Source organism: Erithacus rubecula (genome assembly GCF_903797595.1).
Source record: "Erithacus rubecula genome assembly, chromosome: 3".
In the NCBI taxonomy this organism is placed as follows: domain Eukaryota; kingdom Metazoa; phylum Chordata; class Aves; order Passeriformes; family Muscicapidae; genus Erithacus; species Erithacus rubecula.
The window spans coordinates 54,749,498-54,775,563 of record NC_136689.1 but is presented as its reverse complement, the minus strand read 5'-3'; the positions used below and the strand labels follow the sequence as shown (position 1 = coordinate 54,775,563).

The 26,066-nt window shown below is 39.6% G+C and overlaps 2 protein-coding genes across 4 annotated transcripts in view; one reads left to right on the top strand and one right to left on the bottom strand.

Annotated features, from left to right (window-relative positions):
• Window positions 1–555, bottom strand: part of TNS3 (tensin 3) — a 210,003-nt gene extending 209,448 nt beyond the window's left edge. For all 3 annotated transcript variants that reach the window (XM_079301977.1, XM_079301978.1, XM_079301979.1), the window contains exon 1: window positions 424–555. In XM_079301977.1, the coding sequence (XP_079158103.1) occupies window positions 424–525 (102 nt within the window). In that variant the 5' untranslated portion in view covers window positions 526–555. The remainder of the gene's footprint in view (window positions 1–423) is intronic.
• On the top strand, window positions 440–25,931 carry LOC306800152 (uncharacterized protein). The gene is made up of 2 exons (XM_079302016.1): window positions 440–1,250; window positions 23,976–25,931. Exon 1 carries the CDS (start codon window positions 524–526, stop codon window positions 947–949), a length of 426 nt encoding a protein of 141 aa, XP_079158142.1. The 5' UTR covers window positions 440–523; the 3' UTR covers window positions 950–1,250; window positions 23,976–25,931.
• The last annotated feature ends 135 nt before the right edge of the window (window positions 25,932–26,066 follow it).

Below are 26,066 nucleotides of genomic sequence, written 5' to 3'. Positions count from 1 at the left end.
TTTAGACTCATATTAAAAGGCAACCAGGAACATTTCCAAGACTAGGCAGGCGAACACAGCTGCGGTCAGTGTCTAAGAAAAGCAGCATGCTGTTGTTCCAGCTCCGCGGGCTCAGCTCCCGCCAGCGGAGCAGCGGCAGCCGCGAACTCCGCGTATGCGGTCCGGACCGAGCGAGCTCTGGGCTCCGTCAGGCTCAAACGGGGCTCCGTGAAGGCCCCAGCAGGACTTTGCAAGGCAGTGAGGCGCCGCTCCGCAAACCCGCGCCTCGGCTTTCCTGGCCGCCCCGAGCGGCGATGGCAGGGGGTGCCGCTGCCGCTGCCGCTGCCGCAAGGAGCCCGCGCCGCCCGAGCGGAGGCGCGGAGGGAGCGCAGCCCGGCAGCGAGTGCCCGCCAACCCCGCTCCGCATCGCTCCGCGCCGCGTACCTGGATCATTGTCGCGGCTCTTCCCTCTTCCTGCGCCGCGCGGCCGCGGGGCGGGGGATGCGGCTTCCTCCCGCGGCTCGCCAGGCTCGCCCGGCCGCCCATGGGGCGCTCCCGGCCGCTGCCCGCCTCCAGCACGGCCCCGCGCTCTGTCCCGTCCGCTGCTCACCCGCTAGCGGCGAGCCATGAGCTCTGCCCGGCCCTTCGGAGCTCCCCTGGCCGCCACCAGCTCCACCGCTCTGCAAGCCCCTTCCCTCTCCGCTTCGCCTTTTGTTACCGGGCTCTAGAGCTGACCACAATGTGCCCCCTCCGTGGCCAGGACGACAAATCAGAGCGCCGCTGCGGAAAGCTCTGTCTCCAGCTGGACAAATTTAGCCTTCCCTACCCTGGTGGGAGGGTTTTTGGATCACCGAGTGGTACGGATTCAATAACAACGAAACTAGTAACTCGCAAAACAGTCTGTTTCGGAGGGTGTGCTGCTTTTGTGCAGAAGAAAAGCAAACTTCCCAGCAGTCTGCCGCTAAAGTAAGCTGATAGTACCCGAGTAACTTGAGACTGAAAACGGGGTAAAGTTGACACCAAGAATGACTTTGAAAACAGTTTCAGAAGAGGAGAACCTACAGGAATTTCCTGCTTCTTTGTGTAAGCTGCCTGCCTGTGTGCATTAATTATTTCAATTTAGTTTTTAAGGGATTTCTTTTCCCTCCCTGTGAAAGGATGCACACTGCTAAGAAGCAGAAAGGATAACCATGTGATGATGGGCGCACGGCACTGTAAGCTTAGCGGCAGAGACTAGGTTTCTTTCTTTGCCAAAAGCTGGCCTGTGCAATGTAAGTTAGCAGAAATGTGCTATAATTTGACTTGTTTTAATTCTTAGATCTCCAGCTTTAAGAAAGGCACAGCTGCTTTACCCACACTGCTGAGAATCTGTAATTCCCACCAGAATCTAAGGCCATAGCACTGGTTAACTCTTGCTACTATAATTAAGGGGTTGTGGGCAAAACCTTTCAGCTGTCTTCTCTTTGGGTTACTGAGTTTCCTCCAGTGCAACAAAGGAGGAGTTATAAACCAGTTCTTCCCTGCCTCTGATGCCTCCTGAGAAGTTCAAGACACATTTATTTGCCTGTCATGCTGTAAAATATGCCTGAACAGCAGGGAGTTCATCACCTATTTCCAAACATTTGAATTTAAGTGTTCAAGCAGAGGCATTTTAAAATAGGTTTACAGGAACTAGATCAACCAGTTTTGTTTTTCCTCAAGTAATACAAAAAATGAGAAATAATTTTTAAACATTTGTGTCAAGATAGCATTTGGCTTACTGTGATTTAGGTAAAAAAAGACATCTTTTTTATGGGAAAAAAAATTAAGAAATGGGGTTTAACACTACAGTTATTTATTTGTACCATTTGGGTGTCCTAACTGAGCTGCTATTATGCCAGGCACTCAACTTCAAGATGGAGTTATTTTGTTTCATAAAATGAGTTTATCTTGTGCATGAAGTAGTTCAGGTATACAACTATATAAGTAGAGTACAAGGGGTCATTTCTGGACTACCAATTTAATTTCACTTCATAAATCTTGCTGTGCTCTCCCCCTCTTTTTCCTCCATTGTCTGCTGTGTTCAAAGAGTCTGAATGCATAAGTGAGCTATTTCTGTAGGGCAAGAAACAGATTAAGGGATAAAGGGTCCTTGCACAGGAAAAGCTAGTGTTAGGTAGCTTGAAGCTCTGATATTGTCACACAAGCTTTTCCTTAAGAAATTACAAATTATGACTAATGAACTGTATTTGAAATATCCCAAACTGACTGGAGTTATGATTTGTGTGAGAAATTACAGCCACTCCTCAGCTGAATTTTTACAAATGCAATAAAGGACAATAGGGGACAAAATCAGTAAAGCAAAAGTAACAGCACTGGGTGCATAGCCAGAGGTACCCCAGCTAACTAAAACATCCCTTTCTATTGCATTGGTCAAATACATACTCATCAATGATTATACATATTTAAAGGTTTCTTCAAACTAGTTTACATATTCCAGGAACCTTTTAGCATGGCCCCTCCTCTAATCCACCTTTTAAGAGCATGTGCAGTAATCTTGGTTATGGTTTTGAGGGTCATGTGCCACCCCTACACAACAGCCCCGTTCTGTGGTTTCAGCAGGTGACATTTGTTGACAGTCAAAGTGTCAGGAGCAGGGGTCCTCATCACACCCACTCCTCCAATGTTGTCTGACCATGCAGACAGTTTAGTTATTTCAGTTATTGCAAGTTAACCACAAGTACTCTAAATCAACATCAGCTACTTCAAAAATATGTCTGAGTTATTTTAATTACTGCCACTTAGCTACAAAAATAAAAGCATTAGTTATTATTTCACAACTGTAACTACTTCTGGAAACATTAACATTATATTATAAATGCACAACACAGAGCATCCACTTCAATACTTTTGAAAGCCAAAACTGTAATATAGGTTTATCACAATATGTAACTATGTATATGAAGGTAACTTTTTTGAACTAGTCAAAAGCAATATTGCCAACTCACGCTGCACTGACTCATCCCCGTTAAGGGAAGTTCAACTAGTCCTTGTTGGCTGATGCACGATGAAAGGCAGGAGGAGGGGAGAACTTACTTTGCCATTATAGGATAGTTATTGACTTGTTTGAAATATCTGAAATTAAATAATATAAATGTGGAAATGTCAACACCTTCTGAAAGACTTTTCACAATCCGACCTTAATGGGTTAACCATTTCCATTGCTTCAGTGCTTTGACTCTGCTTTTAATTGTTGTCATCTTCTAAATATGATTTGGTTATATGAAAGAGTTTGCAGAGCTTAACTAAACAGCCAATGTTTTATATGGTTCTGCTGCTTGTCCTGATATTTTAAAAATAAACAACCAGTATTTGTTTTCTCAAAATCAAAGTAGAATCAAGAATTAAAAGAGGACGGAGGGTCATACTACTGATAAATAACTAAGGTTAGAGGATTCTCTTTTGTGTTACTCCTTTGTGTATCAATTCTTCAAATGCAGATGGGCAGCTTGTCAGCAATGTAAGAATATCTACTTTGTTCATAATTTTATCTGTGAGTTCCAGAAGGTGGAGATCCCATTCTTGGCAAGTCAAACCTTCTCAACTTCCATTAATTGCTAGTTCAGGGAACTCATTACAACAAACCTGATCTAGTGCAGTAGCTGAAATGCAAACAGTGTATTTTTTAAGAAAGTGTTTTTATTTATAGGAGGTGCAGTCAAGCATTGTCCCATCATTACTTAAGTAAGCAGGAATGGAAGAGTTTACTTAAATATTCAGTTCCTCCTCCTTTGTTAGCATTTGGTGAATATGGGTCTTAGCTTATCATAAGCAATACTAGAGGGAGGATGGGGAGGGCCAAGGAGTATGGGGAATTAAGTAAAAAAAAAAGCAGAGATGTGTAATGATTTTGAAAGGAAGGAGGGACTTGCCTGTACAAACAAATAGTGGATCTGATGGTAAATAAAGGTAGACACTTAGAGGTAAAAGAAACAACAAGAAGGATTCCACTGATTGACAAATGTAATGAGAGAGATTTTTCTTTACAAACAAACTGCTCATAAATAAAACTGAATACTAAGAGATGAAAATGATGCCTGAAATATAGGCTGTAAATAAATCCCCACAGACTGATGTCCACAGAGCAGGTATTTGTTTATTGCAGTGCTGGTGTTGAGGGGGATATCTCTGCCTAACTCACCCACTTTTGTCAAGTGCTGTGGTGTATTTTTATCTGCTATAATGTCACTACAACATCATCATACATGCACTGGAATCAATTTACATAGCAGGATCTCATGGTTGTAAATAGCTATTTTGCACTGTGCTTGCATCTCCCCATCTTGGGGCTCATAAGGGCTCTTTGATGAAGGCTTCCAAGGTCTTCTGAACTTTTCAACTTGTCTTTGGAGCATGCACAGTTACAGTGTTCCTTGGTCTGTCTGGTCTTAACTGGCCTAAATTATTTGTTTTGTGGCTAATTGGCTTTGCACTTGCCAATTTTTCATTAGCACTATACTTATCTATCTCTAAAGCTATCCACCTAGTGAGTTCTTTCTTCTTTTTTTTTTTTTGTCTGTTCAGCATTAAGCTACTAGTTAACCATATACTAGCCATTACATTGTATGAAAAGTTATATATAGCAAGTTATATAAGTATAAAAAGCTATGATTCAGGTTGTATAGGTGTCAGGTTATATAGATATATAAGAAGTCATGATTGAGGTTATATTGATGTTAGGTTATATTGATATATCAGGTTATATATATTACAGATGGCTAATGCTGTGGTTGTCTCTTGCAGTTAAGGGATGAATTTTATGTGTGTGTTAAGAGAAGTTCTATTGGTGTTATGGTGATTTGTTGTTTAGACATCCTCTGCTCTCTCCTTCTCCCCTCAGTGTGGTTGGCACCACACAGCCTTGGCTGTGCAAGATTTGTGGAGGGAGACCATGCACATGTGCATGCCCCTTGCATCGGAATGCGACTGCCCCTTGCAGTTGGGAATGGGGAAAGCTCACTGCCCGGGAGGGGCAGCATGACAACCCCTCACCTCCAAACAAGTTACAAGAAAGTCTCCACCAATGGATGGTGAAGAAGAGTTGATGGACAGACTCTTGGAGGGGGAAGGATTGACTGATACAACACCAGGGATATAAAAGGCACAGCCATTTTTTGGATGAGCATGTTGCAGGCAGTCATATGCTCCCAGTGTCATGCCTTTTTCCTTGTTCAATCTTTTGTTGTATTTTCTAAGGTTTAATAAATCTTTGAAAATTTTTAAGTGAGCGGTCATTTCTCACAAATTGATATCTTATAACTCAAGCTATATGAACATGTTGTAACTTTGACCTAAGTTATATAGGCACCAAATGAAACATGGGAAGACTCATAAATTCCATAAGGAATTCTGGTAATTGACACATGGAAAAGACAAAGGGGGGAAGGGTTTATACATTAGAAAGTTGTCTTAGGTGTTTCAGACAGTCTGTACCCCTCAAGCACCTCAGCCAATGGGGAAAGAGAGAGGGACATGCGGCCAGGAAAATAGGATAAAAAGGGGCGTGAATCCTCCAAAATTTGAGAAACCCCTGGGGAAATGCTCCACGGCCTGTCCCTTTATTCGAATAAAGTAACCCTGTGACCCAATCCCCCGCACTGACTCAGTCTTGTCACTCCCGACAGGTGTTGCAAAATTCACTCTGAAACAGTTTCTGATTAAAACGCTGCTTGTCAAGTTGCTACTGTTGCAAGAGCAGAAACTTATGGAAACAACCACCTCTGGAGGCCAAGGAAAAAAAAAAAAATCAAAGCAGAGCCTCTGCCTTGTGCAAGTAAAATGATCTGCTTGGGCAGCTCTGAGTTTTTCAAGAGATGCTGGCAGTCTACTCTTGCCGTTCTGTTTCCAGGCCTGGTGCTGGGTTTTAAAGAGACCATTTAAAGTAGCAATTTGGGGCACAGGTATATGTGGAATACAGTAACATTTTGGGTTACCCAGAACATGACCACAAACACAGGCAAAGGTATATTAGCACCAAGTCTGCAATTAGCTTTCCAGGAGTTGTACCAGTGTGAAGTCATTATTGAAATTATAGCCAGTTATTTGGTGGGAGAGAAATTAGTCAGGCAAGAAGGACATTTTCCTTGTTGTGCCATTATTTTTACTGAGTGGAAGAAAAATTATTTTGTTTTCGCGATGGTGCATCTATATTTGAAGATCTGAAGAGAAAGATCACAGATGTTATTTGACATTCTTTCAAAGTTCCAGGAATTTTTAGCATTGTTGGAGAGGGAAGAGGACCAACCTCTACATTTTGCACATATTGTCCAGGTTCTATTTGTTAACCTTCTGTTCTTCAAATACTTAGTTTGGCTCTCTTTGAAAGTTTTGGTTTTCCAGTATATGGCTGCCAAAGGCTCCCATTAGCCTTAGTATGTTAACAGGCTATTTTTTATTATTCAGATTATTCAGATGTAACAAAAATTATGGTTTTAGTAGAAAAATGACAGTCAGTTCTACTCGGACTGACAAAATTAAGTCTTAAATGAGATAGATCAATCTACACTAGTGGTTTTGTCTGGGATAGAGTTGGTTTTATTCCTAGTAGCTTGTTACAGTGCTGAGTTTTGAATTCAGTGTGAGAATATTGTTGATAGCTCACTGCTGTTTTTGTTGTTTCTCAGTAGTGCTTACCCTGAGCTAAGGACTTCTCAGTCTCATACTCTGTCAGTGAGCTGGTACAGAAGCAGTTGTGAAGTAGCACAGCTCACCCAGAATGGCCAGAGGGATATCCCAGACCATAGAATGCCATGCTCAGTAAACTGGGGAGAGTTGGCCAGTATGGGCTGATTGCTGCTTGGGGACTGACAGGGCATCAGGCAACAGGTGGTGAGCAATCACTTGGGATAGGTTCTGGTTATAGTTTTACTCGTCTCTTATTGTTATCTCCCTTTTCATTACAATTAATACTACTATTTCATTAAATCCTTCTTGACTCAAGGCACAAGTTCTAACTTTTTTGATTTTCACCCCCCATCCTTCTGGGGCATGGAGGAGAGAATTGTTGACCAGTTGCATGATACTCAGTTGCCGGCTGAGTGTCTTTGGGTTATTTGTGATGATAGTCTATTTGTGATGATCCTCTGCTTTATGCCCAAAAATGATTGCTGTCTCTTTAAGGTGTGGCTAGGGAGAGGTGTCTCTGGGCTCTTTGTTGAGCTTTCTCAAAGCCTCACTCCCCAGGCATCCAGGTGCCATACAGTCTGCTTTTCTTGGGTTTTGTTAGACCAGGCAAAATTTTTTTCCCTTCCCTCGCCTTGGAGAAGCTGCAGCAGCAATCCTTCAGCAACCTTTTGAGGTGAACTGGACAGTTTGTTAGTTCAAGACTAGAGCAATGTGGGCTGCACTTTAGGATCAGCAGGCGAGGGGCCACTGTTTCAGTCCCAAACCTCACAAAGCTGGGGCAGGGAGAGAATGCACACCAAGAGACTCCAGCCCAGCTGCTTCATCTGCTGTGGAGAGAAAGTCAGTGCCAGAGAATCACCAGATTTTCATCTGTTACCCAAATTCTTCATGAAACTCCTGTTTGGTTGGGGTTTTTTTTTTCTCCCTGAAAGAGAGCCTAACACCATCTTGTACCACATGCCATGAGCCGGTATTTTCCCAAGCATTTTGGGGTTTTGTTCTGGTGTGGGGTAAAGGTCTGACAGTTTAATACCTAGTATTTATTTAGTTTTTTTCTCCTTGTCTTGTGGACATTAATAGACTGTTGGGGTTTTTTCCTTTCATTTTAATCCATTAGTATTCATTTCCTATTGGTTGAAAGAGATTTTTTGAACCCTTTTAGAGGAGATGACTCATTCCAAAGTGTCTTCTAAATTTGTCCCTAAACTGAGACACTGGGATTAAATCATGAAAGCCAGTTTTGAACAGAGGTCAGTGTTTTGTGAGAGTAATAATACATTGCATTTCATGCTTAATGCTTTAAATGGCACAATTTAAGAGCCAAGCAAAACCAAAAAGGAATGTGCTCTTCTATAACACTTCACATTTTTCAGTCTGCATAAACAGTACTGCTTTTGGTTAGGAGTTTAGCAGTAACATCCAGTTCTAAAGACCAAAGAATCTAAAGTACTCTCTTCCAGGGGAAATGAAATATGCAGTGCATTATGCAGGCTCTGACACTGGTGTGATACACTGATGTCAATCACAAGCTCTGAGTCTGATACCTATGCAAAAGCAGCACTCCTGTTAATGACTTCTACAAAATATTTTATTTCTGAAAAGGAATATGAGAATGCAGAGTTGAAGGGAAAATAGGTGTATCAGGTTTAATATTTCCAGATTGGATTCCAGACTCAGTATAATAAATATTAACACCACAGAATCCCAGAGTGATTGAGATTGAAAGGAACCTCTGGAGACCAGCTGGTCCAAACTCTTTCATCAAGCAGGACTGCCTAGCACCTGTTGCTCAGGATCACATCCAGAAAATGTTTGAGTATCTTCAAGGATGGAGAGTCCAGCAACACTCTGGGTAATCTGTTTACTGGTCACCTTCCCAGTAAAATAGTGCTTCTTGGTGTTCAGTGGGAACCTCCTGCCTCTTTCTGCCATTGCCTCTGGTCCTCTCAGTAGGAACCTCTGAAAAGAGCCTGGCTCTGTTGTCTTTGAAGCCAGCCTTCAAATACTTTTATGCATTGATGAGATCCTTCCTAAGCCTTTCACAGGCCCAGTTCTCTCAGCCTTTCATTATAGAAAGTATGATTTGGTCCCTTAATAATCTTAGAAGCCCTTTGCTGGACTCTTTTGAATAGCTCCACAATTCCCCCTGAAGGTCAAGCATTTCAGGTGTTGGACAGAGGAGAAGATGGACAGAGGAGGATGCTTTCCTCTCATTTACCAGGCACATCAGTTCATTGTGGAATGTTATTGGGTTGGGGACTTCCCTGTAGTGAAACACGCTGACTACTGCTGAGGAGTTTCTTGTCTTTCATGTGACTTGAAATGGTTGCCAGGATGAAAATGTTTTCCAGTATCACTTTCATAGGGATCAAAGTGAGGCTAACTGGCCTGTAGCTCCCTGGGTCTTCATTCTGGCCTGTCTTGGAGATAGGTATGACATTTTCTGTCCTACAGTCCTTGTGCACTTCTTGCAGCAAAAATAATTGAGAGTACCTTGTAATGATGTCTGCCAGCTACATTAGCAGTTGAGGGTGCTTTGCCCCAGGGCCCATGTATTTATCTCAAATGTCACTATACATTACACTTATTTTCTGTGGTACCAGTACCACTTTATACCAATAGCAGTAAAGAATTCTGAAATGGTGGGGCTGATACCCTGGCTAACCTAATCAGTTAATCCAGATTGGAATACAGCATAACTATGAGCAAGGTGAAATAAAATGAGCCACAACTTTCATATGGATGAAGTATATTTGTGCTATTTTTGGCTGAGGTAATTTGTTCATAGTAGCTAGTATGGGATGATATTTTAGATCTGTGCTGCAAGCAGGGTTCATAATGTAAAGATGTTTTTGTCATTACTGAGCAATGCTTGCACATCATCAAGGCTTTTTCTGCCTCAGCAGTGAGTGGGCAGGGAAAGCACCAGAAACTGGGAGAGGACACATCTGAGATAACTGACCCCACCTGACCAAAGGGATACTTAATGCCATATGATGTCACACTCAGCACAAAAGATAGGTGGAAGAAGAAGAAAGGGGGAATTGGGTAGGATGATGTTTATCTTCCTAAATAACCATAAGGTGTGATGGAACCCAGCTGTCCTGGAGATGGCTGAACACCTGCCTGTCTGTGTGTCACCAAAAATGAATTCATTGTTTTGCTTTGTTTGTTCACTTGGCTTTTTCTTTCCCTGTTAAACTGTCTTTATTTCAATCCACATCCATGAGTTTTCTCACTTTTACTCTTCTGATTCTCTCCCCCATTGCACTTGTGAGGGAGTTTGCAAATGGCTGTGTGATGCTTAGTTAAAGGCTGGGGCTAAACCACAACATTAGAGCCAGAAATGGAAAGTTCCCTAAGAAAAACATGGCCTTTACACTGTCAAAACCCCTCTAATTCCTCTCTTCCTCTGATAAGTATCATTATTATTGAGCTATTGAGACATTGCATATTGCAGCTGGTCTAAAAGCTGCAGCTGGATACTCCACCAGCCTGGAAGTAGGCAGGTCCCTGAGTGACAATTGGATGTATTTGAACAAATGCACAGGATCCCAGCCAACCCAAAGTGCAGATGCATCATTGGCTAAGGAAATGCGTGACTTAAGACTGTAACCAATCACATGTGTATGCCTGGGAAATCCAATCCCTCTATTTAAGAAAAATGCAGGACAATGAAGAGAGCTTTGGGCACATGGATCACAGAGAGTCGTGCCATCTGTCTCCGACCCGGCCCCAGTCAATGTCATAAGACACTTATAAATACTGTTCTGAACTTTGTTTGAGAAAACCTTTGTGAACATAATTCTCACCAAGAACTAGGAATTGAATCTCCATGACCCACTTATCCAAGATGTGTAACTAACCTGGCTCACAATCTGAGATCAGCATATACAAATAAATTAATTCATGTGGATTGTTTTGGAGAAAGAACTGAACAAACTTCATGTATCAAAAACTGAACAAAGTTCACATATCAAAAATTCCACTCTGGCCATTCTCTTATCTCTGTCCACCACCTCTGTTAACCTCTCCTTTTGATACCCTCACAATAAAGCCTAACCAAAAAAATTTCCCCTCAAAGATGCCAATGATAAAAGGCTTCAGAAAAGATGTCATTTAGCTCTGCTATTCAGCTGCAGGAACACCCAATTTCCTGCCCTGCCATCCAATTATGAGGAAAACATTGCTCTTTTACCCCAAGCCAAAAATGTGGGAGGTCGAGAAAGGACAGACAGATGTGGCAGACTTAAGAGCTTCACTATGTCTGGGAAGCCTAACGAAAAGATGTGTTTTATAATCCTAGTACATGTGCCTGAAAAGATTAGAGAGAAAAGAGGGTTAGGCTAAACCATTGAAATTGCTCCCATATAGCTATGTCCTTAACTCTCCCACCAAAATTAAACTTCATCCTGAGAGCAAATAAGCTAAGTGTATCATCTTTTGTCAAAAGCCACCACAGTAGAAAGAGAAAGGCAAACCTCTGCACAAATGCAGACCTGAATGAGAATCGTTCAGGTTTTGTGTTTGTTCTTAAATCATCTTAGCTATTGATGAAAAATGGGAACATGTCTTTCAAGCTCATTTTGTTACAGTGATGAAAACACTAGACAAAACTCTGGTGCCACCTTGTAAAGAAAAGGAAGTTAAAAAACTTCCAAGCATGCTACATAATTGTGATGGATTTCCAAACACACAGCCATATAACAGGCCTGCAAAATTCCTGCCTGAAATTAATGCCTGTGAAATTCCACTTGGTTTGGAATGCTCTCTGGGGCCAATTTAATATTTTCCAGGCCCATCCCCCTCCCATCTCTGCTTGCTAAAAAATAGCAGTGAAATACCAGGAAATGGTCCTCAGCTGCAGTAATGTTTTCATTTGTCCAGTGTCTGGGCTTTGAACTGTTCCACTCTAGCCCAGCCTTCTGATGCTTTGGTCATTCCAGGAGCAGGCAGGTGACTTGAGCTTGACCTCTGCCAGACTTCTGTTACTCACAACCAAACTTGTCTCTAAAGGGTGCCTTCAGAAAAAAATCAGAACAACAACACATGCAAAGAGTAGCTTTGCAGAACTAAGGATAGTTTTTACAAGGTGCTTCCTCCAAGTATCCAGTAAATTTTCCCCTTGCACTCTTTAACATATTATTAAAACCACCCTTTCTTCTAAGCCTGTAATAAATAAGTAAAAAAAAAAAAAAATCACTTTCCAAAGAGATTTGTTTATTTATACCAAATGAAAATTAAAATCTGTTTTCATATATTTATGCTGTTATTTTTAAAGAAAAAATATTTGGTCCTACTCAAACCTGTTGTATGGTCTCCCACAGGTTGTTGAACAGTTGATAAGGCAGCTACAGTTTATCAGTACAGGTAATTGCATCTTGCATAATGAGCATAAATGCAGAAGAAGAGGACAGATAGAAAAGGGAGATTTCAAAGTAAAACAAAAGTAGTTTTTGGAGTTGTAATGTAATTTGGGGTCTGAAGTATATTAACTACACTGTAGGCCTGAAACTGCAAATGCTTACACATGAACATAATGCTCCTCTTGGAAGTAGGTTCTGGTGTGAGCCATCTGGTAATTTAATTTCTGTGTGTATTCTTGTGTCTTTTGCAATGCTGACAGTAGATGTGAGCAGTAGAAAAGCCACCAAAAAAAGGGGTGTGATTGTCTGTGAGGGCTGCAACATTAGCCTTTGAAAGTCACTATTTCAGCTACTCTGAAACATAGCAAGTGTTGCACTGTGTTACTCTTCTCTGCCACCAGTCCCTTCTCCAGAGTGACAAAATCATTCATTATAGGGAAGTCAAATTTTAGGCAAAATAACTAAGGTTTTAAAAAACTTAATATTTCATTTCCCCAAACTGATCTGAGAATTTTAGATTAATTTTGTTGAATGCCACTGCAATCTGAGAAGAAATAGTTAGTTGCAAGTGTTCATACAAATTCCTTAAAGCATCTAGTTTTATTCTGGCAAGCTTCACATTAGGGAGTTACATCCTGCATCCCTTGTTACCCCAAAAGCTCACTGAAATTTTCTTGCAATGCTGAATGTCCAGATTCCCAAAATGTTTAGGTAACTGAGAGTGCAAACACTGAGCAACATATGGAAGTGAGTTTGTGTTCAGTTGTCATCAAAGATAGATTGGGGTCAACCCCCCAAGATATATGTTCATTTCAATGTTTAGTACTGATAATGTCCTTTCCTGCATGTTTGCATTTAAATAAAGTAAAAAGAATTAAAGGAGGTATTAAAGCCTCTGCAGAAAATATCTCTTCTCAAAGTATCTTCTGGAAATGTCTTTGGAAAGTTGTATAACAGCAGCAGTAAACAAAAAGTTTTATTGTGGAAGATTTTTGAAAAGTATTTGAGTATTCTGTTTTCAAGAGTTGACCAATTCAGTTTTACTAGTAGCCATAGGTAGGCTCTTGAAAATTGCACTACTAAGGAAGGCTGACCTTCTGGAAATTTGACTACTTGTTAAGATATCTAGTTTTAATTATGCCAAATTTTGGATTGAATCTCATATATATATAATCTCATTTCCTTATTGGTCAACTGGCATAACACGTAATCTTTCACACAGTATATGCAGTTGAGTTAATCAGTGTTTCTGCAACACTTTGAAAATTCCAAATGAAAAAAGTCTGCAAAATTAAGAATTAGTTATTCTTGCAAATCAATTAAGATGCATGCTTTTGAAGATAGTTTTTACATTTATGTGGCTCAAGTGAGGAGAAGGGAAGTGGAGAGATGTTCAAAGGGTTTATTTTTTTGATAGTTTTGTATTCCTTAAGACTTCAGTCCTACCATTAATATGTGTAAACATTAATGTATATACTTATGAACTAAGTAACTTCTGTGAACACATCAAACAGAGGAGGATGCTAGCTAGCATTCTGTTCAGCAGAGTAAAGAGCTTGCATGGCTCACACCTTAGGAGGCTGAAAACACTTCTGCTATTTTCTGTCTGCAATTTCCATTTGGCTGGGGAGGGAACATTGATTTTTAAGCACACACACAGCTGACAACAAAGAAGGATAATGCATTTTGCATATCCTTTGTGCATAACAACAAGGATTAAATGGGTTTAAACAGTGGCAGTGTAATTGATGTCAGTTATTAGGAAAAACTTTCTACTAATGAAGATACCCTAGACTGGAGTAGATTGGCAAGCAAAGGGAGGCTGGGACTCTCTACTGAGAGTCTTTAGAAGCACATCATATCAACATCTGCCAGAATTCAGGCACAGGTATTTCTGCTTGGAGACAGATGTTGACCTACAGAGAGGAGCTTAGTCTTTATCACATTATTTTGTACTGCGGGTTCCACAAAATTTTCTTTCAGGGACTACTAGAAAAATGGGATCTATATCTATATCTATATCTATCTATACATATATATATATATATATATAGAGAGAGAGAGAGAGAGAGATTTATACATAGATATAGATATAGATATTTTCTCCCCACTGAATTGTTCTTGTCTTTTAAGGAGAGCATAATCCAGTTCTCCCACTTTGAATCTGGACATAAAAAGACAATTTTGTTCTCCATAAAATGTAAGCTTGAGACGTGCCATTAGACTGTGAACATTTCCTAAGTCATCATAAGACAGTCTGGGCATCATATATTATGTAGAGATTGTTTGTGGTTTAGTTTGGCTGAGTTACCAGGTCTTCTGTTGGAATGCAGCTCCCAGGAAGGCAAGGAAGAATCTTGTTTTTAGATGCATGTACATATGGGATCTATGGCAATACCATCATCAACAAAATTTACTCACAGGCATTTTGTTCTTCACAGAGAACTAAGATTCATGGCAATGTGCTCAAGACCACACACATGTAGTACCACCAGAAAGATTTCTGTTCCTGCCTCCAGAATCAGAATGAACAAAAACAAGTTATAAAGAGTTCATGTGGTGGAACATCGCAAATAAATTAGAAAGAAAAAATAGATCAAATTATAATAATTCACAAAAGAATTATGCACTTTTGCAGGAATACCTTGAAGCCAAATAAAAGAACCAGAATTTTGTTGGATTCTTCAGGCAAAACTAAAGCTGACACTTTACCTTTTTAGTACACAGAAGCACAGATATCCCAAATGCTTAAATCTTGACCATAAAAAGTTCTAATTATAAATGACATACTGGTGTTTATCTGTGTAAATGCTCTCTAATATCACATCTCAAAGAAAGCAAGTAAAGAATATGTAATAGAAACAATGTGTGTAAGAGCAGTGGCCATTAAACTGTTTGAAAATTCATTGCTGATTTTCAAATAACTTGCGCAAAGGGAGTGAAGACCAGGACAGGCCCTTATGCTTACAAGCAGCTGTTCTTAATTATCAAGAAACTGTAAAGACTTTTTAATGTTCTAAGCAAATTAGGAAGTAGTGAAGGTTTAAGTACTCAGAGCAATGTCTGTTCTTGCTTTTCTCCTCACATTTGAATATTATTTTTTCTAAGTGAAACCACCAACCATTCCTGTCCTAAGTGGAAAATTCCACAGGATTCTCTGTCAGTGGGAACAAGATCACTAAGCTGTGCCACATTTCCACTTGAATGTTAGACTTTTCAGGTGAACATCCTTCTGGACATCCTCTGCAGTCCAAGCTGGGATTGGGTGTGGAGGTTAGAAGAAAATAGGAAAGGGGAATGAAGATGTATTTCCACTACTTTACTGTGGAGAAGTTAGAAGTGGAAAAATACAGCATCCCTTGGCTTCAACAGAAGTCAAGGGACCATGGCCATATGAAATGGATGAAAGGCTTTCTTCTTCTGTATAAGGAGAAAAGAACCAATGTTCCCACTGGCAATACCATGTCAGAATTTGGCACAGCAAACAAAAACCTGCCATGCTGGGAAAACATACCTCTGTGCATCTGGAAGCTTTTTTTGGATGCTTTTTTTTTTTTCAATTTTGGGGGTTGGGGCAGAGGCAAGCCTGCATTTAAAGAGATTTTAATTGAATCCTCTTTAATTAGAAAACTACTAGGCACACACATCTGGTCTCAGCCCACTGATCCAGCCTGTGCCTCAAACAGATCAACACTCCCAATCTACCAGGTATCATCTGAAAATTAACTGATGGTGCACTTGATCCCCTCCTCCAGATCATTGATAAAGATATTGAAACAAAAAGTTTTAAATCCAACAGCAAAACAGCTGTTGGATGAACATTCCTAATAACAATTTTGAGTCAAAATTTGGAATATATTGGGAATTTATTTGCCATTTGTCACTGTTCTGACTAACTAAGATATAACTCACTGTCAATATTAAACAAGACTGGCCTCAATACTGAGCTCTGTGGAGCACCACTTGTCACTGACCATCAGCAGAATGTAACTCCATTCACTACCACTCTTCAGGCCCAGCTATTCATCCAGGTTTTACTCAGCAAAATCACATCTAAAAATTAGATATTTTTGTTACCTTTATTACTTCTATGAATCAACCAGTTTCTTGTTTTCAGTAAATGCTTTAAGGTTTTAATATTTATTAAATAATATATGCCAACTTAATGATTTACCATTGGCAGAAAAGTGCACCTATATGTGAGGTTTTAGCCCTCTAGACAGTGAGACAGGTTTAAGTGTTTGCTTGCTTTTCCATCAATGACAAATGCTGAGTGAAGTCAGTTATTGCAGCTCAGCCAAGCAGCAGTGCTTTGGTTACACCTTCATATGTATGTCTGTCTTATGTAAACATATAGAAGGCAATATGAGCTTGACCTGGAGAGTGAATGCTGACAGAAAATGCACCTTAGAGTTTCTTAAGGAAAGAAGTTTGCTCCTAAAATAATCAAAATGGTCTCCCGGCCTGGGAGGTAGACAAGCAACAAAACAGCTGGAAGTTCCAGTTTATTTTCACTCATGGCTAATGTAACAGGGCAAGTGCCATTACTAGATGAAACAGATCAGTCAAGATAGGTTTTTAACAGGAAATATAAACAAATACTTATAAAAGTAGGGTGTATATAAGAATTCTGTCAGGCAGCTGTAAAGATCGCTGAAAACCAGAAAAAAATCCATCTGTTCTGGAGTCTCCAATCAGCTATGAAGGTGTGATGTGAGCTGTTCTTTTTCTACCTGAAGAAAGGAAATTATAAGGGATACATCCATTCGCTCATTTTCAAATTAAATGTCTGCACTTCTGTTTTGGGGTGTGTATGTTACCTGCACTAGACATCTGTGCTTATGCAGATTAATTGCTTCCCCAGAAATTGTCATCATCCCATATCAATATAATCCTTGGTCTCACTGTAGAGCTGGGCTGTAGCCTTAATTTCCATATATCATTTTCACACAAGGTGTACAATTCCTGCATCTTACAGTGCACTATTTTTTGTGATGTCTTCTAACATTCTGAGTTACTTTAAAAATGCATCTGTTTAACTGCAGTACCAAATTAAAAATCATTTTAAAGTATTTTATGTATTTGTGTGTGCACAAAGATTTAGAATCCAATGTTTATGGCAAATGACTCTAACTTCCTTATCTATAAATAAACATCATTTCACAGTGGTCTTTCACTTGAACCCTCAAGTCTTTTAAAGACCTTACGAGAAAAGGGAAGAGATACTTTTACAAATTTGTTCAATTCGTGTATTTGCATTGGGGTCTTTGGGTATAATACTGATTCTGAGCATCTGTATAACTAATTATTTCCACTAGTTTAATGCATTCTGTATTGCTGTTGAGGCAGCACAATCTTACCCTTACATTCTTATGTTCAATATTCTGAATATTTATGTTGACTTGTTCATTTGTTGAATTTATCTAATTAGTTGCTAATTATAGGCTTTTGATAAAGAGTATCTCCTTGTATGACTGAAACCCTGTGCATCAAGTTGTATCTTTTCAGTAATTTGGATTTCTGTTTAGAATTGCTTGGCTTCTTTTACATAAACAAATGAGCAAATACTAAAAAAAGCCTAAAAATTACAGCTGAAAGTCATTCACTTGTCTACAGAAATAAGTACTTTCAGGGAGGATTGTGTAAGCCCCATATAATCTGAATCTACTTTATAAACCAAACTAAAATTTTTAAAGTTCTAAATTCTACACTAAATTGCAATCTGACATTTAATATGAAGCCATAAATAGCTAATGTCAGGACTTGATGGGTTTTTCCAATCCTTTTGTCTTTCAAGAAGAATAAGACCACCCATCCAGACAGCAATTAAGCACTTGAAAGAATAGTTGCAGTTTCTTTAGTACAAATAAATAGGAAGAACATTAAAACTAATTCAGAAAAGGATGATTAAATGACTAAAATGAGGCCTAAGCTTCTAGACAATAAAACTGAAAGGGCTTAGGGCCAGGAACCTTATAAAAAAATGGGTCATAAAACCACCACTGACTGCACTAAAAACAGGATCATGTTTCCAATCTTGCACAATTTAATTACTTTTAGTAATGCCAGTAATGAAACAAAAATCTGATCAGAACTCCTCATTTCCTTCTTGTATGTTAATTAGAAACTAAATCCATTTTCAGCTACATATTTCACGGTATTTACCTTATTTTAATTGTTCTTGTACTGTAAACTAGGCAGAATTTTTGAAACCTGTACTGTAAATCTCATAGAGGTTAGGATTTAGCCAACCTGTAAGGAATCAGATGAATCTAAACTTTTGCATCCTGTTTCCTATGTTTTCTTAACAATGGCCTGCAGAAAACAGGGTAAATGTAGGAATGGTGCTGTCTGTCTCACGCTGGAAGAAAACATGCTTCAGCAGTCATGTATCCTTGCCTGCCTTGAGTGTTTTCAGAATCATCTCATCCACAGCTGGGAAACTAGAGCTGAGGAGAGCTGTATTACAAATGCTGCCCTACAAGAGGTGTGAAGCAAGTCCAAGCCAAAAGGATATGTTATATCTTTATAGTAAATAAGAGTAAAAAAATAGTAGTAAAAAAAATAGTTAACCTACATTTTTCTAGTTGATGGGGTAGCAACACTAATAAACTTCCTATAATAGAAATGTATACTCAAACTTGTATACTTTAATCTATTTTTCATTAACAATAGCTTCAAGACATTTTTTCCACAAGTATTTAATTCTGCTCTACCTCTGATACAGATGAAGTCAATTGGAGGTATTATTCCTGATTACCCCAAAAGCAGAGTTATGCCAACAATCAAAGCATTTGACCACTCATCTGTTACAAAAAAAAACCTGATTTTAAGATTTAGCATCTAAAGATTAGAAAGAGTTGGAAACACTGAATAATATAAGTGGGCCAGTTTGCTTCAAGTATAGAAAGAGCTGAAAACATTGAATTATATAAATGGGCCAGTTTTGCTTCAAGCATTTAATCTGATTTTATTTTCTTCTTGCAATGCCAGCTAAAACCAGTCTTTTCTCTTTCCAAGTTACTGCTCAGAAAGAAAATCAGTCCAGTCAGACAAAAATCCCCTGAGAGTTAACTGAACTATGGTCAGCCACAGTAGGAGAACCAGGAGTGTAACAACTGGGACTTCATAAATTTCTCAAAATTTGGTTGAGACTGCGACCCTCTGTATTAAGACTCATTATAACATAGCATGTAGGATCTTGCCAAACCAGCAAGAAACTCTATTTTCAAGCACTTTTCAGCAGTCCCATGAGGCAGCATGACTTTTATCTGCCTTAGATACTCCTCTAGTCTCAAAAGTATCTCTTTTGAATATCACTACTGCACCTTTCCACTTTTCAGACAGAGAAAACGGCACGATTCACAGCAAAAGGATGGAACTGTCTGTGAGTGAAAGTAAAGAAGTTGTTTAGAATAGTCCTCTCAGCACCATAAGTGCTTGGTTTCTCTATGTTCTAAGCTGGTTTACTTTGCATTTAATAAAAATATAGGCAGAGCAATCAAGAAAATGGGGGAAATTTAAACACCAAAGGCAAGACAGTAAAGCAGAAGTAGTGCTACAGTCTCTAAAGGGAATTTAACAGCTTTCTCGTGTATTTTAGCCATTTGGCAGACTTAGGATACAAGACTAGATATCTAGCTAGACATCTAGGGAAAGCCTTTGGTGTGCTATATATATGCACAGATGTCAGAAAACTTGCTTTGAACCAAATTGCCATCTGCAACTTTTTACAAAAGTTTCTCAGCTTGCTCCAATTGTTGAGCAACTAATTCTCACTATTTGATGGGTCATTCAATATAATTGTCCATACAATGTATAACAGTTATTTCAGGCTATTTTCAGGCTAACCATTTGTTACTAGACATCAATGATAAATCTTCATTTGGAGAGAATGTTGTATGTCATGTCTCTACTAGAATTCATGTCTATCCACTTAGAGAGAAATGGATTGGGACAATAAATCTTTTGACCAGCATTACAGCTTGCTGTGGTTACAGGAAGAAGAGTGCCAATATGGGTATAGTCAAAGTATATATTCTACACCCATTTACATTATTACACACTCCATTACATGTATTATGTATATGAACTGCTTATGGTGGGTAGTTTGCAACAGCTGCCCAGTGCACATCCCACCCCTTGGGTGGGCTGGATGTTAAATGAGATAAGGAAAAATGAGGCCACCCTCTGAGGCAGGGTGATGTTCCTTTTTCCTCCCACCAATGACTCAGACCTGATAACTCCCTCCAGGGAAGCAGAAGCACAGTCTCACCCATCCTGAGGGGTTTACCTCTGCTAATAAGCCATGATGAACTGAATAGGCACCAGCAGGATAGATCACTGCAACAACCATCAAGGACCCCAAAATATCCTCCCTGCCTGGCAGGAGGTACTGAACATTCCTGCCTGGGCACTTTGGGGCTTGGGAATCACCATCACCACTGGACATCCAGAGGAGGACCAGACCTTCCACAGGACCACCATTTTCAACAAGACTGCACTCATTATTTCAACAGCACTCCAACCACCACTTAATCAGACTGTGACCACCACCCTGACAAGCAGGGGCCAGGCTGTACTCTGTGGTTTCAAGCCAATCTCTCTGTATCATTGCATTTATGGCAATCTTTCTATCAAATTGTAATGCCAGCTTGAAATCTCTTGCAAGGTATTTGTGTGGGGTTAATTTCTCCTATGGGTTTGCTTTCAAAGCATCACAGAGTTTATAAATTCCACAGGAGTCAGTCAGACCTGGAGACTAAAGAGATGGCTGAATGTTCAGCAGAACAACCTAAGATATCAAAGAGTTAGGTTCAGATCAATCTCTTCACCTTTTCTGTGTATCTTATGACTGAAAAGGACAAGCAACTTGCCGTTAAAATATGCTTCATAAAGCAGAACAAGGGACAGTGTCTCATAGTACACTGTACACAGTTTAGAGTATCATGAAATATTTGTTAAAAGATGTCATGCTATTGTAACATTTGAACATTAGAAAAAATCAGTATTTCCCATGGCGTTTGATGTTGTGAAAATTCCTCTCTGTTTGAGTTCAAATATTACTTTTGCGTAAGGAAAGTTATTACTATTATCCAGCTGTTCTAAAAAGAATAGATAACACTCCTTTAAGCTGAAGCTTTGTAACAGAAAAATTAGAAGAGCTGTTTAAACCACTGAAGTCTTTATTTCAGTGATTTTGTTTAAGTGAAATTTTACCTTTTTATCAACTTTTCTTTGGGCTTACAGGATGCCTTTTTTTTTATTTGCTGTTTGGGGAATTTGTTCTTCAAATAAGCTCCCCACTTTTGATTTTTACGGATCCAACTCACCCAAGTCTTTTAAAGGAGTTTCAATTTCCTCCAGACACTGACATAATTTTGTCATCCAATTTAAATTAGGAAATAATTTACTTCTTTCAGTGGCTTTTCTGCAGAAATCTCTGGTCTGGTGCCTAGCCATAGAGTCATAGAACATGGTAGAAGAGAGGGACCTTAAAGACCATCTAGTTCCAGCCCCCATCTGCAAGCATTCTTTTTAAGAGCTACTGTTCTCATTAAAACAAGTTTTGAAAAGAGCTCAAATCCCAGATTCACAGTTCTTTTAAAATTTGGGCCTCAACTTGACTTCAACAGAGCCAGGATTGTACTCGTGGTAAACAGTAATACAACATCTGATGGTATCTATTGCCAAATTTTCCATTAATTATAAATGCCTCTCTGTTTATTCCTCTGTCACTGAGAGGTCTATTGGGCCTGTTCACTGAGCATTTCATTATCATATTGGCTTGATTGTGTTATAGGCTGTATAGAGGAGACATAGCAGAATTAGCAAAAAAATTACAGTGTTTTCAACATTCAGAAGGAAATGAACCTTCTCAAAAGGTGATGTGTCAGACCTGAAGAGGGAGAAGAAGGTGAAAGTCTGGGGAAAATCACTGCCTATTCTTCCTTCAACAGGCTGGGTCCAATTATTTAATAAACCCCCAGAAGTAGCAGCTGGGACAAGGTCAGAAAAGCAGCAAGGAATACACATTCCAAATAATTCTCATTGCCTGTGATATTATCTTTACATAAGTTGGTATTGCAGAGTATATCAGCAAACCAATCTTGGTTTGTGTCCCTGATTAAAAAAAAATCCGTATCTCAGGCAAAGTGTCCCATATATGTGAAATACACAAGCTTTGGTTCCACCAAAACATTTTGGTTTACCCAGGACAACTGTTCTCATATGCATAGAAGATGTGTATATAGGATATGCATGTCATATATAATTTCTCATACTAGATGCATTTTCATCAGTACATAACACTGGAGAAGCTTACATGTGCTTATTCTGTTGTTTGAGATCCTACCATAAGTTTTAGAACATGCTGCAACCTGGTGATTTAACTGATGCTTACACAGAAAGTCAGACTTAATCACAGGACATAGCTTAGACAGCTATCACCTCAAAAACTTCACTGTAAGCTTCTTCATCTGTAGAGTTTTTGGCTTTGTGGATTTGCCTTTCCTAGGAGATAAGTTTTATTTTATTATAAAATTAAATAGATCAATAGTATGCCGCTAAATAATTAATCCAAAGTAGTTCCCAGATGGCCCAGATTTACTGAGCAATGGGTGTTGTAAATACTGACAGCAGTATCTCAGTGTACAACATAAGCTAGATTTTCAGATCCTTTTGGGAAATCCAGTGTGCCACTGTTTCCAGAGAAATCAATGCAAGGGTTTCTGCATCTGGCTAAACACACACAGTGAAGGAATTTACATAGAAATGTTGTTTAGCACTGTGCTTTAAATGTTAACTGATCTCAGTAAATAACAGGACCCTCTTAAGATAATTACAAGGCTAAACCTCTTATGTTCTCGTCAGGATACTTTCATTTTAACTCAGTTTTCCTCAAATCTTGACATTTTATATTATTAGTTATTAGCTTTCCCAAATAACAAATTATCAGTGGCATCTCACTAGCAGGGAAAAAAAAAAAAAAAAAAAAGACAAAAGAAAAGATTTTTTCCTAATGTCAATCATTTATTGTTAAGAAACCTAATCATTTGGAAAAGAGGTTTTGGTCTTCCCATTCACATGTGACCATCCTCCTCTGTGGGTCTGATATTGGTGGTAGCTTACAGTGTCTCTCTGAAAAGACAGACAGTATCTTCACAAGAAGAGAAATTTCATCTCTATCTGCTCAATTAATCCCTCACAACACAATGAATCATCTCTCAGAGCAGACTAGACTAAGCAGAAATTGCATGTATAACTTAGCAAGGCTCATCGACATACATCAGTTATACATAAATCCAACTCTCACATGCTCCTGACCCCAAAGATTCTATAGTTGAGTACAAGAAGAAAAAAAATTTTGAAAAGACAAAAATTAAGTTTCTCAAAGTAATAAATTTTATTTATTTGGATTAAATTTTTTGAAAGAGCACTGTGGAGATATTTGGCAGTAAAAACCATAGACCTCTGCCAAATACGTGAAGCGTGACTGAAAAGTAAAAGCCTACAGAAATCAAAATATAAAGGGAAGTATAGAGAAAAGATTAGGGCTCAAGAAGAAATCTAAGGGGGAAAAAAAGTGAGTTTGTCAGATGAATATTACATTTGTACCATTTTGACCACACTACTTTGTAGAAAGAATATGGTATTTAAACACATCAGAAACAAGAAACAAGAAAGGATATAATGGTGACATACAATAGAGAAATAGGTCAATTGTGGACAAGCAAGAGCTGAGCAAAAACCAAGTTCTGGGATACACAGAAATGACTGTGCTCTCCCTGGGTCCTTTGTGAGCAGTGTCATACCATCCTCGACATTGGCAAGAGCTTTTACTAAACAGCTTGGCAGTCTTGGCAACACCACAATTAACACTTTGCCCTCTCTGTGACAGTACCGCATTTTTTTACATATTGGGTAGTGTTGCAGGTTAGGATTCTTACTATTTTCCTTTCTCTTTAGGGAATTTCTCCCATTTGTTGCCCAAGAGATGGTAACAAGGCTACTAAAGAGAGACACAAGAAGTGGCCAAGATGGGGGGAAGGACTGCAGCTGGCTGCAGCCTCAGCTGGGGTCAGGGGTTTCTCTTGGATAGTGCAGAGATACCATAAGATTTTGGCTGGGGTGCCAGGGCCTGGGCTCAACTGTGCCCTGTCTCCCACTCTGAGAACAGGAGCTGCTGCTGCAAGAAGAATTTGCTGCCACTGTGGAGTGCACTGCTTTTCTTCATAGAGAGGGTGAGCCTTTGCTTGTAACAGCAGCCATTGACCTTCCCAACACCTGATCTCACTGGGAAGGACCCTCACCATCTACACAGGTGCCCCAGGAGAAAATCTGGGGCCCTGAACCCCTCTCACCTCTGGAGAGAGAGTCTCCTGAGCCCAGAAACCACTGCCCAGCTTCGCTATTTGCTGCGCTGCATTGGGCTATTTGCTACCAGGACCCCCGCCCCACTTCTCCTTCTGCCGTCACTTGGGCTTCGTGCTACACTTCAATTCACCATCCCCAGCAGTTTGCTTGCCTGTGCCTTTCCAGCCTGCTGCTCTATGGTTCCTGCTACAGTCCATTTCGCCATCTGTAGGGGCACCGGGACCAGCTGCCCCCCATGGGTTTGTAAAGGAATCTCCTTCTCCATCCCTTCCCCCGGCTGTGCTGCCATTGCCGTGTGGAGAGAGGGGCTGGGCCCGCGCCACAGCGCCCCCTGCAGGCGCGGGGGAATCATTGCACCCGCCCTGCCCGGCCGGGAGCCACCAGCGCCCCTGGCGGCTGTGACCGGAACTGCACCAGAGGGGAAAGCGCTCCAAGAGCAGGGAGAGACTGTTCATTGGGTTTGAGTTTCTTGCTTGCTGTTGTTACCATTGTTATTTGTTTGCCTTGTTATACATATATACACTAGTAAAGAACTTAAAAGCCTCTTATTTTCAAAGTTATAATAATTTGGATGAAAACGGATCATATTTTCCATTCCAAGGGAGGTTCCCACCTCCCGTGGCAGACACTTGACTGTCAAACCAAGTCAGATAGTCAAACTGTGGTAATTATGCCTTGCTTGTACAGGAGCAGCGAAGAGTTCTTTTGTGATAGTTGCAGAAGCCACTAATAAGATCATCACATTTCAGGTGTTATAGGAAAGATAAATTAATGTTTCTTTGATGGAAAATGTTTTAGTATCTGTATTGTCTACTTGATTTTATTGAGCAAACAGGATCTTGAAAAAGTAAGTGGGGCAAGCATTGTACAAAAGCTTCACCTCGACACCAAGTATCAGTTTTTAAGACCCTATGATGTGGTGTAAAAGACTGCCCCGGCTGGCCTTGTGCTGTCAGATTGTGACTCCAGGCATTAGTTTCCTTTTCTTCTGAGGAAGAAGTAAAGCATTTTTCCACTTGATGATGAAAAAACATGGCAGTGGATCATTTAGAAAAAGACACTGAAGCAGCTAATTATGATGGAGACTATCCTGTTCTTTGAAATAAAAAGGCAGTAACTAAGAAGTGACAAAATTAATCAAACATGCTGACTGTGGAAAAGACAAGAATTAACAGTAAAATTCAGGTCCATTAGCAAGAGTAAGATAAGAAGAATAAGATTTCCTCTCCAAAGGGAAATAGGAATTAAATCCTAATGCACTAGAGGAAGGAGTAAACATTTTAAAAAATATGTTTTCTAAGCTGAATAAATTGAAAGTAATTTTTGTTTTTTGGTATAACAGGAGGAGACTGGGCACATGCTACTTCTGGTTCTGTCTTTCCAAATACAGCTATTTATATGCACATGGGCCCTGAATGGGGAAGCCATCACTGGTACTGTAAATGACAAGAGCAAGTCTAAAGCCAATCTGATGACTTATTTACCTTCCAGAATTCTGGAAATACTTCAAACACTGACTAGCTAAACTAATAAAAATGGTCAAAATTCATTAATCCCTTAATCACCATTTTTTCTTTGTTCTGCAATGATTGTTTAAACATAACCTGATTATTTTTGTTTGTAAAATTGTAAAATATTTTCATGTTAGTTTGCAGATCTATTTGACTGCTTTCTGAATACTCA

What these genes read in the sequence shown, in the direction of transcription:
- LOC306800152 (XM_079302016.1), top strand. Translation starts at nt 524, where the DNA reads ATGGGGCGCTCCCGGCCGCTGCCCGCCTCCAGCACGGCCCCGCGCTCT.